This window comes from Zalophus californianus, chromosome 3, assembly GCF_009762305.2.
Source record: "Zalophus californianus isolate mZalCal1 chromosome 3, mZalCal1.pri.v2, whole genome shotgun sequence".
Classification (NCBI taxonomy): Eukaryota; Metazoa; Chordata; class Mammalia; order Carnivora; family Otariidae; genus Zalophus; species Zalophus californianus.
In genome coordinates this window covers 168412602-168426535 of record NC_045597.1, presented here as the reverse complement: position 1 = coordinate 168426535, position 13934 = coordinate 168412602, and the positions used below count along the sequence as shown (strand labels likewise).

The 13934-nt window shown below is 33.8% G+C and overlaps 1 protein-coding gene across 23 annotated transcripts in view; it reads right to left on the bottom strand.

The window, feature by feature from the left end:
• MAP2 (microtubule associated protein 2) overlaps positions 1–13934 on the bottom strand; it is a 282492-nt gene that overhangs the window by 23278 nt on the left and 245280 nt on the right. For 12 of the 23 annotated variants that reach the window (XM_027588654.2, XM_027588657.2, XM_027588660.2 and 9 more), the window contains 6 exons: positions 13723–13929; positions 13418–13552; positions 10480–10541; positions 5790–5960; positions 4659–4806; positions 89–429 (listed from right to left, as the gene is read on the bottom strand). In XM_027588654.2, coding sequence (XP_027444455.1) covers positions 89–429; positions 4659–4806; positions 5790–5960; positions 10480–10541; positions 13418–13552; positions 13723–13929 — 1064 coding nt within the window. The remainder of the gene's footprint in view (positions 1–88; positions 430–4658; positions 4807–5789; positions 5961–10479; positions 10542–13417; positions 13553–13722; positions 13930–13934) is intronic. The other 11 variants (XM_035726547.1, XM_035726548.1, XM_035726549.1 and 8 more) reach the window with 7 other exon arrangements.

Here is a 13934-nt window from a genome sequence, read left to right as displayed (position 1 = left end):
ACTGTTCCTTTATAGTATGAGGAGGGCATTCTAATCATTAGTGGGATTTTACTTCTGGCAGCAAGTATGTTGTTCATGTGATTCTTACCTGCCCCCCTTTAGGCTGGTATTTGATGTTGTCTGTCGATCCGATTTTGGATTTGACATTCTTCAGGTCTGGCAGTGGTTGGTTAATAAGCCGAAGTTGCTTGGGAGTAGCGGGAGATTTTGGAGGCGTACGTATGATGGCAACTTTCTTCTCGCTGGGCACCAAGATGGCCGATTTGGGGGTTCCTGGTGTGTGAGGGGTCCTGGGATAGCTCGGGGTTCCAGGAGTACCTGGGGTGCGTGAGGAGTAGCTTGGTGGGGTGCCAGGAGTGATGGCGGTTGATCCAGGGGTAGTGGGTGTGGAAGTGCCACTCTTTCCTGCTCTACGAATTGGCTCTGACCCTATATAAACGAACAAAACCAAACCAAACCAAAACCACAGCATCAGAAAATTCTCGAGACATCCTCTTCCCTCAGGTTGTTAGAACTCATAATACATGAACTTTCTAAAGAGTTTGGAATATTTGTGGATTACAACAATGCTCAAAAAGGCAAAAGTTCCTTTTTTTAGGCTTACAAGCTGGTGACATTTTTTTGAACATGCATTGCTATCAATGCAAAGAAAGAACTTGGGTTTTCTTGATTTATTCTTCTTACTTCTCATTATGAAGGCGTCAGAAGTTCTTTATACTTGTGTGGTCATTAAGGCATGCTGATCTGCCCTAAGTTGGTAGAAGAGTCTGCGCTTCATATTCTATGTGGGGTAGTATTTACTAAAGATTTCCTTGAATGATGTGTGGATCTCTTGCTCTTTTGTGCAGTAAGTTCATTCCAAGATTCAGGTAGACATACAACATAAGACTGTGTACTGATAGCAAGAATTTTGGCCTGTGTACAAAGTCATTTATTGAATTGTGATTCAATGTTACTCCTTCAGCTTATATTGAGGAATGCTGTGAGTTGAAAATGTGTTTACTAAAAGCTATGCAATTATGTCAGACATTGTTCTACAGTATCATGTATTTCCTTTATATGGAAATTTGTCTCAGCTCTTAATACCAAAAAATATCTATTTCTCTTCTTAGAAAAATAGGATGTTTTAACAACATAGTCACAGTGAATCTTGTACCTAATTGTTTTCTCTTATACTTTCTTTACTAGTTTGTGGTTTGAAGTCAAGTCAATACTCCCCCCGCCCACATACACCCTGATCCCCTACTGTCAATTATACAGGCTATTTTGAGATGCATTTCTTTGCCTCAACTTGACTTCAGGGTCATTTTATTATTTAACTCCTTCCTCCCATTTTCTTATGCCATGTTTCTTTCATACTAACTTTTTAACTGTGTGTTTGAATGCCATTTCAAATACTTTTTTGAAAGCATAATGCTATAGATGAGACTATACCACCTTACAGATTACAAAGCACTTTTGTGAATACCAAACATTTGATGACCAAACAAATACAGTAGTTGGAGACAGCTCTTATTATTCCTAATTTAAGAATGAGGACATTGAGGCTCATCTACCCAGATGATGCTAAATTCTAAGCCAGATATGATATTTAGTTTCTTAGCTCTAGAAATCTTTTTGCTTAAAATAACACATTGATTTTAATAATAGAACACTTATTTACATGGTTTACATTTATTATTCAAATTCCTTCACTTTTTTTGGTGTTTTATAGGAACGGCATGAATTTTATTTTTTATTACTAAGTATGTATACTTTGTAAAACCAATAAATCTTCTAGAAATTTTGTAGAGGATAAAGGTATAACTCATTAACTTAAATCAATGAAGTGTCATTGAGTCATCTAATACAACTGGTCATCAGTGTGGGAAGTTCTTCCTGAGAAAGGGGATAATTAATCTTTGCTGAAATAATTACAAGCAGCGAGCTCAAAAGAGCTTCATAGATAATTATAATCTACAGGCAATATCTATTTACCCATTGGTCTGGGTTCAGTCTCCTGAAGAAACAGGATCATTTTACTTCTTTCAGTGAACAGTTTTTATGTATCAAGTGAAAGTTGCCCTGTGTCCTTTTGTTTTTTTTAACATAAGGGCAAACGATAGGTAGACTCCTCAACTGACAATATGAAATTGGATATAAGAAGACTATGTGATAAATTAGTGTGCATTTTTTGATTTTTATCGCTTTCCACAAAAAGGACATTTCAAGACCAGGATGATACAGCCACATCCAACTTGGCTCTTTGTGGCTTCCTTGGTACAAAATTTGTTTTTGGACCGAGTTTTTGATGTTCGAGTCAGTCACTGTGTCCTTCAGAAAAATCTCTTCCCAGAAACTTCATTTCTTCCTCAAATGTTTTCTCTATGACTTCATCACCTTTGAATAGCTCAGGTCTTTTTGGGAGAGGATCTTCTCTCTGTTATTTGCCACTATACCTAGCACTGATGCCTTTTATGAGACCTGAATACAGTAGGAGTTCAACATTCTTTTTTAACAGTACAAATTGGATTCAGAACTTATCAGTGTGTTGAGGTGTTTTTTACTTCACGGAGACTAAGCCGAAGCAATATTCTGCATGTGCATAACAAGTTTCACTAAAAGAAATAACATTTTTTTTAAAGTAAGAGTCATTTCTATACTCGTAGAAAATGGCTTTAAACTTCAGAAAACTAAGGAATGAAGGCTTTGTGTTACATCTGGAGAATGAAGAAAAACCAAAAGTATTAAGCCCTAACACCACTGTTCAATAGATACAACCAATTTTTAGTGTAATAAGTTATATTCTTGTCATCAAAATGACAAATTTGAGCATTTCCTATTTGTTCTGAAATTGAAAGAGTTAACTCTGAATTACTAAAACCATTTAAAAAATATTTCTGAAAAATATATATTTACAAATGACTTTATTAAGCTGTAGGTTCTTATTAATCTCGTCAACTCCTCAATGACAATGCTTTTCTCTCTACTTGGGCTAACTGCATAGCTTTGTTTCTTTCAGCTTTTCTCAACAGCTGTACAAAATGCCAGGACATGGCTATCTATGTGCAGTTACAGAGATGATGGGTGAATGGGAGGAGGCATATTGCTTGCTCTTCTAGTTGTCCTTATGTTTTTTAGCTATTGCTTTATAGAGAGAAAATAAACCCTATGTCCTGAGATTATCAGAGTATGAATTATGTTCATTACCAAATAATAAAATGCATTAAGCTTATGAATGTAAGTTAGAAAGTCAAAATAGAATTGGTTTAGAAATAAAAACAATTTTAGAATTGGTTTAGAAATAAAAACAATTTATATACAGATGCACTTTAAAAGGCAGACCTCAAACAGTGGTTTGAGGATGTGGATTTATGGATGAAGTGCCATTTTGCTTCCATAACCACAGATAGAAGCATAATTCAAAGTATACCTTTGGGAAGCACTTGGTGCCTTTGATTTATCTAAACAGCTTCTATATTGATGATGCCCAATTCCAAAGTTAAAGCCTTTTCTCAAGAGATTACTATATCTTAAATGCCTTCTTTGCTAGTTCATTTGAATACTTTATTTTTGTTAAGAGTTTAGTGATTTTTTAAAGTATTCCTGGCACATGTTTCAAAGAATGTTAATATTTCACGAAACTAAGTGGTGTGTAGGTCACAACTGCTCTAACTATAATAAACACTTTCATTCCAGGCAAAAATATGCTTTAAGTGTCATACAAAATAGTGACATTTTAAGTGGGTCAATTATTGTTAAATATTTTTAAAATAAGGGGTAAAATCAACTATAATGTGGTAGTAGTAGCAATTTCCACCATTTTTAATGGATTTTAAATGACAGAGATGGTACTCTCCAAGTGATTCTACATAGCAGTTTTCTAGTACTATTTCTTCCAAATAAATATAAAGAAGACATTAAGGTCATGAAGTTATCAGTGGGCTGAAAACCAAATTCAACCACTTTCTATCTTAATAGCATTGGACAAGTTACCCTCTTTTTTCTCATCACTAGATTCAATCAGGTTATTAATACCTAACCAGCAGCATTGTTAATTAAATTGAGTGAAAAATGTGTCTTAAGTTTTTAGCATCTATATATCTTTTGTTGTAATAGAAACATATTTATGAAAATAATTTGAATCCATGCTTTAACTAGATAATCTTGGTAGTAACACAACACCTGAGTGGGTAATGATTGGAACATTTTTATATTTTTTTTTAAACTGTGATAACTGCCAACCAGTTCATTATGGGCCATCAATCAAAAGAAACTGAAACTATTGCACTGAACATGTTATGTTTACACCCTCATTGGAATTCAAATTCTTAACAAATTGAGCAGAATCCTAGGTTTTGATAATTGGCTTTCCAGTTAGATTTTAGGACTTGGATTCCTAAGAAGGGTTAAGCTTATACAAATATATATATTTTTTAAATTCCTGACTATTGGTTTTCTCTATTAATTACTTCCTTATAGGTACTCATTTTCCACAACAATCATTTTAACTCACACAGCTGTTTTGGATCCATGAATAGTCTAGATTTTCTGATTCTTAGAGGAAATATAATTTGTTTTCAGTGTATGCTTTCCTTGGAAGATGTAAAATATAGACACATAATAAGCTCTTTGCTACTTAAAGGATTAAAAAGGAAGCCAAATGAAAATAAACCTACTGGTAGTCCGCCGTGCTGAAGAGGAGATGGAACTGTTGAGAGAGAAGGAATTCTCATCTCTGTCTCCTGATACACCTCGACGAGGAGGGAGAATGGAGGAGGGTCGGGGCAGAGAAGAGCGCTTTTCTGGGCTCTTGGTTACTCCATCCTGATTGGGGAAAAAGACATTGGGTTCTTAAGCATCTTCAATTATACAAAGTGATTTACATTGCTCTATTTTTCCTCCTGTGCTGATAGATGAATTTCTTTTAATACAGACTACTGAATTTCATATATTTATAAGCATTTCTACTTTGAAACTTAGAAAGAGTTCATATTTGCCTAGAAGTTTTATAAAAATATATAATTCTGGAGTTAGTGCTAATAATTGATCATGAAATTCAAATTCTAAATAATAACATGGGTAAAATGAATTTACTCAAGTAATCTCCAGTGAATTAATAATTTTACTAAAAAATTTTTCATTAGCATGATAACTTGTTAATCAGAAAGGGTTGCCAAGGGGCACTGCATGCATACCAGTTAACAATGACCACTACCATATATTGTGCATTTATGTGACTAGAATTCTAAGTACTTTACATCCATTTATGATTTAATTCTTGCCACAAAATACTATCTGCATTTTATAGCCAAGAAAACAGGTTGAAGCAGTTTATGTAATTTTTTCAAGATCACCGAGTTGATAGGTAGCAGAGGCAGTATTAAATCCTGATGTGTCTGATTGAGTCCAAATGGTGTATTATATTACATATAATTTGCCATTCTTAGATGATACAACATTATATATTATTATATACTATGAGTAACATATATTTATTATATATATATTATGTGTAATATTTTATATAATACATTTTACTTTATTGGTTTGTATTTGAAATTTTACAAGATACCAAACAAATAAGTAATAAATTAATAAGGAACAGTCTACCTAGAAAGAGGTTTTTTTTTTTTACTGGTTAACTATTAATAACTATTGAGACTTTTATTTGCGTTTAAGAGGGTCTATTGTTTATATGTCAAATATTTTAGAGTTTAGTCTTTGTTTTTTATATATTTACTGAATCATGTCTTATAACCTCCGAAATTATATTCTTTTCTGAACCTTCGGTTGACCTGCTGCCTTACCTTGTTCCCTGATTCTGAGTATGGCAAACGGTCTGTGGAGCCTGCTGAGGTGGGCTGTATTGAAAACCTGTCAGAAAATGAAGCCCTTTGAGACGTACTAGGGCAAGCAGAGATGCATCTTGGGGACTTTGAGCTACCCTGTAAGGCAGGAATCTTTGACAAGGTAGAATTCTAGCCATGAAAGAAAACAAACAAAATCACAAAATAAACCAAACTATGAAGTCAAAGGAAAATAAAAAAATGTATAAACATATAAGAAATTAAATGCCTACTTTTAATAAGACCACATGATAAATGGTTATAATCAATGATAGACATGTATATTTAACGTGAGAACAAGAGATTTTCATTGAGCAACTCATTTTTAACTGGAACTCACTTAAGACTGCTCATATATGACAATATAGATAAAAATATTCTTCATGAATTCTACATATAAGGTCTGGTTAAGCCATAAGTCTCCCAATGATACCGTATTTGGAAAATGTCTTGAGAGTTGGTTGGAATTGTTCCTTTAATAAACAGAACCTTGAAGGTGTATTTATAAAGAATATCTTGATCACATTTCAAGAACTTTAGAACAAGGCATATTTAAGTCCTCATAATGGAAAATACTTTCTTAAAGTTGAGAAAATGTATTTTCAGATATCTACATTGACTTCATCAGAAAATTACAGATTTTATATAAAATTAGTTCATTTTATAAGTAAAATGCCTAGTGGGGGCCAAATTTACCATAGAATTAATAACATTGTTATGCATAGACCACAATTTGTATAATGTGTTATAAATTCTAAAAATGAAAGTTAGCATTAAAGAGATTGCCCACAATCTCTTTAAACCACAGGGCTCAATTTCCAGGTGTCGATAGTCCCCAGAGAGATATTTTGCAAGTGAAAATCAATGGGTTGGATATACGGCTTTTGGAGGAAGCTTATGCTGGCATGCCACACGTCTCATGGGGGACTTTGTTAAAAATAGGAAAGGTATGATGAAGCCAAGGAGATTTTTGTCTTCAATAATTAATATGATTTAGCTGTTACAAAAATGGCAGTTGAAACTGGCAGCTTTATCTCAAGTTTTGAGATCCATAGGCACTTTAACCGGGGCAGACACAATAACAGACTGCATGTATCACTTCTTGTTTTATAGACCCAGCATCTTGAGTGGGCAGTGTGCCTGAGTTGACCCAAGTCCTTCTTTTCTGATTGATGCTACCCACAGAATAGCAAATTTCAAAAGTGATACAGGAAAGAGAAAAATGGAATAATTGGATTACCTCAAATTAAGAGCGACAACTGGCTCAAAACAAAAACAAAACAAATACACAACAAATGAAATGAATGATATAGGTCAGTTTCACAATAAAGATCAATTGAAAAATCAGAAAGAATTGTTATGATGGATGTCCTGAAAGTCACAGGTAAATAAGAGTTGGTCTTGGGGTTTTAGGAAATTTTTAGGGAGAAGATGAGGTTATGAGGGGAGAAAAAATTGTTAAATGAGAAAAAGTTAGAAAGACTGGTGGCCTAATCCCTCTTCTTCAGGAAGGTGAGATGGGCATTTATAAGGAAAAAAACATTAGCTTTGTGTCAGAAGATGTATATGGTTTCTTTCTTAAGTGTAAGTGTTGTACACCAATTCACATTGAATTACTTAAAGACTAAGGGACTTGAAAATTTCCTAAATATTTTTCGAACAAACAAACAAACAAACAAACAAACAAAACAAATGAACAAAAGGGAGAGAAACGGAGAGGGAGACGGAGAGAGAGAGAAACAAGAAGCAGACTCTTAACTATAGAGAACAAACTGATGTTTACCAGAGGGGAGGTGGGTGGGGGGGATGGGTTAAATAGGTGATGGGGATTAAGAAGTACCCTTGTCATGATGAGCACTGGGTGTTGGATAGAAGTGTAGGATCATTATATTGTACACCCGAACCTAATATTACATGGTATGTTAACTAACTGGAATTAAAAGCCAAGAAACTAAAAGTTCAAAAAAAAGATTTTCTGAAAAATGTCCATTTAAAAATGCTTTTTTAAATGGGGGAAAGCTGACTTACTTTCTATATCTGCTCCTAAAGACTTCTACCTTTCAAATAATAACAACAACTATCACTGTTTATTGAATAATTACTATGCTCTAGGCACTAGATGGTTTTGTAATTAACCATATTTAATTTTCACAACTAACTTAGGATACAGGAATTTTTATTCCTCCCTTTATTTTTGGAAAATTAAGACATAGGGAGAAAAAGATCATATAGCTAATAAATGTTCAAGACCTGGACCTGGTCTGCTCCATAACCCTGCCCTGAACCACCACAACTCACTGGTTCCCCATCAGAAATAAAAGGTAAAGAGACAGAAATCTTGAAGTTACAGTATTCTCAAGCCCGGTGTTTACCAAAGCAATACATGGATTCTATTGCTTGCCATATAATTCAGGAATATGTCTGAAAACATTATATAAAAATCAATTTTTAAAATTCACATGAAGTCCCTTAGGTTCAAAATGATATAAAAAGTTTGGCTGTCATTGGAAACGAATTTCTATTTTTCACAATAAAAAATGGAAGTCTAAAATCTTACTAGTTTTTATTTATTTTTCTCAATCCCTTTATTTTTTAAATTTAAATTCAATTAACATATAGTATATTATTAGTTTCAGAGGTAGAGTTCAGTGATTCATTGGTCTTATATAACACCTAGTGCTCATTACATTACATGCCCTCCTTAATGTCTATCACCCAGTTACCCCATTCCCCCACCTCTTTCCCCTCCAGCAACCCTCAGTTTATTTCCTATTTTTAAGAGTCTCTTATGGTTTGTCTCCCTCTCTGATTTTGTCTTGTTTTATTTTTCCTTCCCTTCCCCTATGCTCCTCTGTTTTGTTTCTTAAATTCCACATATGAGTGAAATCATATATTTGTTTTTCTCTGACTGACTTATTTCACTTAGTCTAATACCTTCTAGTTCCATCCACGTTGTTGGAAATGGCAAGATTTCATTTTTCTGATAGCTGAGTAACATTTCATTGTATGTATATATACCACATCTTCTTTCTCCATTCATCTATTGATGGATGTCTGGACTCTTTCCATAGTTTGGCTATTGTGGACATTGCTGCTATAAACATTGGGGTGCAGGTGCCCCTTCGGATCACTACATTTGTATCTTTGGGGTAGATTCCCAGTAGTGCAATTGTTGGGTCGTAGCGTAGCTCTATTTTCAACTTTTTGAGGAAACTCCATACTGTTTTCCAGAGTGCCTGTACCACTGGCATTAAAATCTTACTAGTTTTTAGAATGCTAAACAAAGAGTTGTGATTTACATATTATATGATGTCTAAACCCCAGAACGTTGTGATGCACTACTAGTTAATATCATTCAAACGATTTGTTGTAATTTTAGGAATTCTTTAGTAGTCCTTTTTTTTTAAAAGATTTTATTTTGAAGTAATCTCTATTCCCAATGTGGGGCTCAGACTCACGACCCCGAGTTCAAGAATTGATCCAACTGAGCCAGCCAGGCACCACTCTTAGTAGTCTTTTAATTTTTTTTTCTTTCAATCAGAAAGGAGTAAAATACTTCATATTGGCTCTGTTTTTTTGGAAGCTTAAAAAATAATGGTTAATCAAATAAAAAGTAAAATTAAAAAAAGAAATATGAATGATTTATATACATGAAGAAGTTAAGTATCTTTAATGCAACCAGATTAAAACATTTTATCTCCATAACTTGGTAAATATAGAAAAAGCATATGAATATCTAGTAATAATAATGAACATGGGTACTCTTATATACAGCTGGGGGTACATATAAGTCAGTAGAACCTTTCTGGAGGACAACTTGACAATGTGTAGCAAAAACTTTAAAACTAAAAACTTAAAACAGTAGTTTCACTACTAGGAAATTATCCTAAGGAAAAGCATATGGATGCATCCATAGATTAAGCCAAAAATATTTCTACAGCAATATTGTTAATATGGCAATAAAAATAGTTTAAAAGTCAAATAATAGGGAGTTGATCAAGTATATCACTATAAATAAATAAAACAGAATGCAGTGTAGTCATTAAAGTGATGTACAAGAATGTTTAACGACAGGGAAATCTGTTTACTGTTTAATTAAAAAACTGATGCAGTGTTTCCATTTAAGTTATTACAGCTATAAGTGAGTAGGAAAAAATAAAGATTTTACATCAAAATAGTTGACTGTAGTTTTCTTTAGGTAAAGGGATTATGATACATTTTTACTTATATTTGCTCACCCACATTGTTTAATTTTCTCATATTCTTATTTTGTAGTAACAATAATGAAATGTATTATCAAACACAGTTTAATGTTGATTATAATGATTTATCTCGATTCTATGAAAAGTAAATAAATTGAGCTCCCCTATTTTTGCCAGATTATCATGCTGTTTGTTTCCATTTTACTAAAAAGAAAAAAGGCAACCTTCATCCCAGCTCTGCCCTCACCAACTGCTATCACATGTCATTCCAGAAGACATTGAGACATGCCCAAATGCTACCAAGAATCATTCTGGGTGAGTGAATAATTTAAAATGACACTTAAGAGTAAACATCTGAAGTCTAACTTATATCTAAAGTTATTGAGACGTTGCCACCAATACCAAAAGGAACTTCAAGTGAAGAGCAAGGAAAAGATTATTTTACTCACAGAGACTTTGTCCTTTGCCTGTTTAAATACACTGGAAGCCTGAGTTGATTCACCACCTGTTGCTGTCAAAAAAAGAAGATAACAAACAACCCCAAACTTAGTGGCTTAACAACCACACAAATGCATTTTTCAATATCTTTTGGATACTCAATTGTGTCAACAGACGAATGCAAAGCAAAACTTTGCTTATTTTGAGATTCGAATTCAGTAACTGAAGAAACCTGAATAAGAACATTCTAGCATGTGGCTCCCACTATAGTGTGTGCTAATTAACATAACCCAGTGTTTACCAAAGCTTAGGTAAGCACACCAAATAATTTCCTATTGGTTACCAAGGTACCTTTAAATACTGTTACTCCACGAGCATAGATCCTTTAGAACGAAAGTCACAGAACAACCATCCAATGCTGTAGAATTTAAGAAAAGGGGGAAGTGATTGGTTTCTAGGGTTGGCATGATATTAAAGAGTGTTCAGGGAGATTCCCAAGCCCTCTTTTTGTAGCCAATGGCATACATACAGATATTTCCATATTTCATATTCCAAACTCATGATCAGCCAACCCCTTTCCCTCTGCACCCCTTCATTTCACAATATGAATGACACACTTGTTTGACGTGAAACGCACCACATGAGAAGAAAAATAGATTGTCAAGGAAAGAAAACAAGAGTGGAATTTAGGTTCAGTAATATAGAACATGTTCTACACATGCACTGCCTGTATGAATTATTACCACATCTGTTACTGTTGTTTTTCTTGTTGCTGTTTTATACCTCTGGCTTCAGTTTTAAACTCCACTATCTCCAGCACATTTTCTGTTGATGACTTACCTGACTTGACTTGAATATCTCTTATGATTGAAAACAATCCTTTGTGTTTTGGGAAAACCATCCCTACTTAAAAATTGTGCTTAGAAAATGAAAGGCACAAGCTTGTGTAGTTACCTCCTCCTTAATTTTCTTTCATAAGAAGGAAAACACCGGGGGGGGGTGGGGGAGGAACTTATGCTTATAAGCACTCTGAATGAGTTTCAGAAAGGTTTCTTATGTCTCATGCAGCTCTAACACAAGTATAACTGTCTACAAGATGCTATATGCTACTTAGGACAGGCTAGTAAGATTATTCACAGATTCTGGAATGATTTTTTTTTAAAAGAAGCAGTGCAAATGATGCTTTCCTAATATTTCTGTAATATTTCTTAAAATTCTGTGACATAGAGTTTGCTTCAAGCCAATGACATCCATGTTTGATATATGCTTTCTGCTCAAGTATTTAATATTTGAACAGATTAAGGGAAGATCTTAATAAGTCCAAAGATCTTAAATTTTCTTTAATGAATGACTTGAAAAGGCAATTCACTATCAGTGTGGCAAATTGAATACCAATGACATGTCAGACACTTCACCAAACCATTTGATGTTTCCTCCAAAATTCCATAATCCTGATATATTTTTCATCCTCTTATACATGATATAGGATTTTTATGCCCAAACCAAGAGAGTCTGCCTGTCCATGCATTTTTCTAACTAGAAGTAAAATTCCAAGTTTAATGCAAATGAATTAAGATGTGATATAAGAGTTGGAGATGTCATACTAATTTCTAACTGAGAAACACTCTTCAACCTGAACTTTTACCATCAAGGTTTCTATATAATTTATGAGCCTTCCACTTTCAAATACTGCCTTAAAGATTAGTTCTTGGAGGAAAGCTCATGAGATGATTCCCCTATGAAGAACACAGATACAAAATACTTAGAATTTTATTGACCATCATAAAACCATCAATTACCTTGATTTTCTTTTTCTTACAAAGGTTAATGCCGCTCTTAATCATTAAAGCCATCAGAAGGTTTATATAAAGGCACCTTTTTTTTTACCCCTATCTAAGGGGTATGTAAAGGTAAATATTCCTTTCTTACTTAGCAATCTGATACCTAATTTTGTAGCCTGCAAGTGTGCTATCTAATGAATGCTAAAATGTATTGCAAATTAAGATTATCCTAGGATAATTATACATTTAACATGAATACTTTGCACTGAAATTTAGGAATAGAGTTTGCATTATAGATATTTGTATGAGCTTTTATTGTGATTTGTAATAAGTTTTGCTCCTTCATTTCACTGCTTTTTTAAGGAGTTAAAAACAAGTATATTTGAAGAAGACAGAAAAATAAGAAGGTAGCAACATAGAAATACACCTAAGTTATAAGAAACGAAGGAGTTTTATCCGGGAATTCTGAATACTAAATTATATAGAAAAATTAGCAGTTTGAATCCAACACATTTAAGAAAATCCCAATGACAAAGTGTCAGTGAAGAGATGTAGTACAGTGAATTGAAAGCCTTGCTAATTTTGGATACAAGGAATAAAATCTGATGGGATGAGCAGGCAATTTCCTTTCCTTTTTTTTTTCTTTTATCTGAAGCAAAGTAATTTTGCAATCACAATTTTACCCCAGATTTGCTTTTCATTTTCAGTCTTGAAATCACTACCCATTCTTGGCAAATTCATCAACATCAGTAACAGATTTGGCAGTAACCATGTAGAAAATAGGACAAATATAGTATGGGTTTAAGCATGAGAGAGATAAATAAGCAAAATAATGAGAAGGCATACCACAGTTATATTCATCATCATCGTCTAACCAAACACACAGAATGAAAAGAGGAATCCCCAGAACGTGACACTAGAGCACAATGCCAAGATAAAATCACTGCTAAGTCTGAGCATGACAAAGAAACAGATGGTCATGACCTCTTCTGCAGGGAGGGGGAAAAAAAAAGAATAATGATACAAGACACTTAATAGCGAAATTGTTCATGACTGCTAAGATTCTCGGAAGAAAAACAAAATGAAGAAGCCGCTACAGGAATGAGATAAAAAAAAAAAAAAAGACATGTCTATGTTTGCCAGCCACATTGCAGAACTGAAGAGTCACCTGTGGTTTTCCGCTTAACACAGGAGAGATGAGTTGGTCTAGTATATTTGATAGCAGGTTTTAAAATGAATTTCCTGGAGGGAGAGTGGGCCTGAACCTCTGTTTTTTTAGCAAGTTCAGCCTTCTTATAAACTGCTACGAATAAAGAAAACACAAAAAAGCATACCATCAGGAGAAAATAAACAGTTGGAGCAAAACCGAACAAAATTTCATAAATAATTAGTTACCACTGTTAGGAAGTTTCTTCTACAAAAGAGTAATAATGAATTCAAAAACATTTTTAAAGAAGTTATTGTGAAATGAACCTTTTTTCCTTCTCACTTCATCTCTGGAGACTGTGCTAGGTTCCTTTTTAGCTATTTTTCTTTCAGGAGTGGAAATTCTGCCTCTCCCGGTTTTAAAAGGCTTTTCTTTTCTATGTTTCTCAAGAGATGGTCTCCGAGCTTCCTTTTCAGCTTTCTCCTCTTTAGGAATAGTTTCTAACTGTTCTGTCATGATGCTCCTATCATCATCTGCG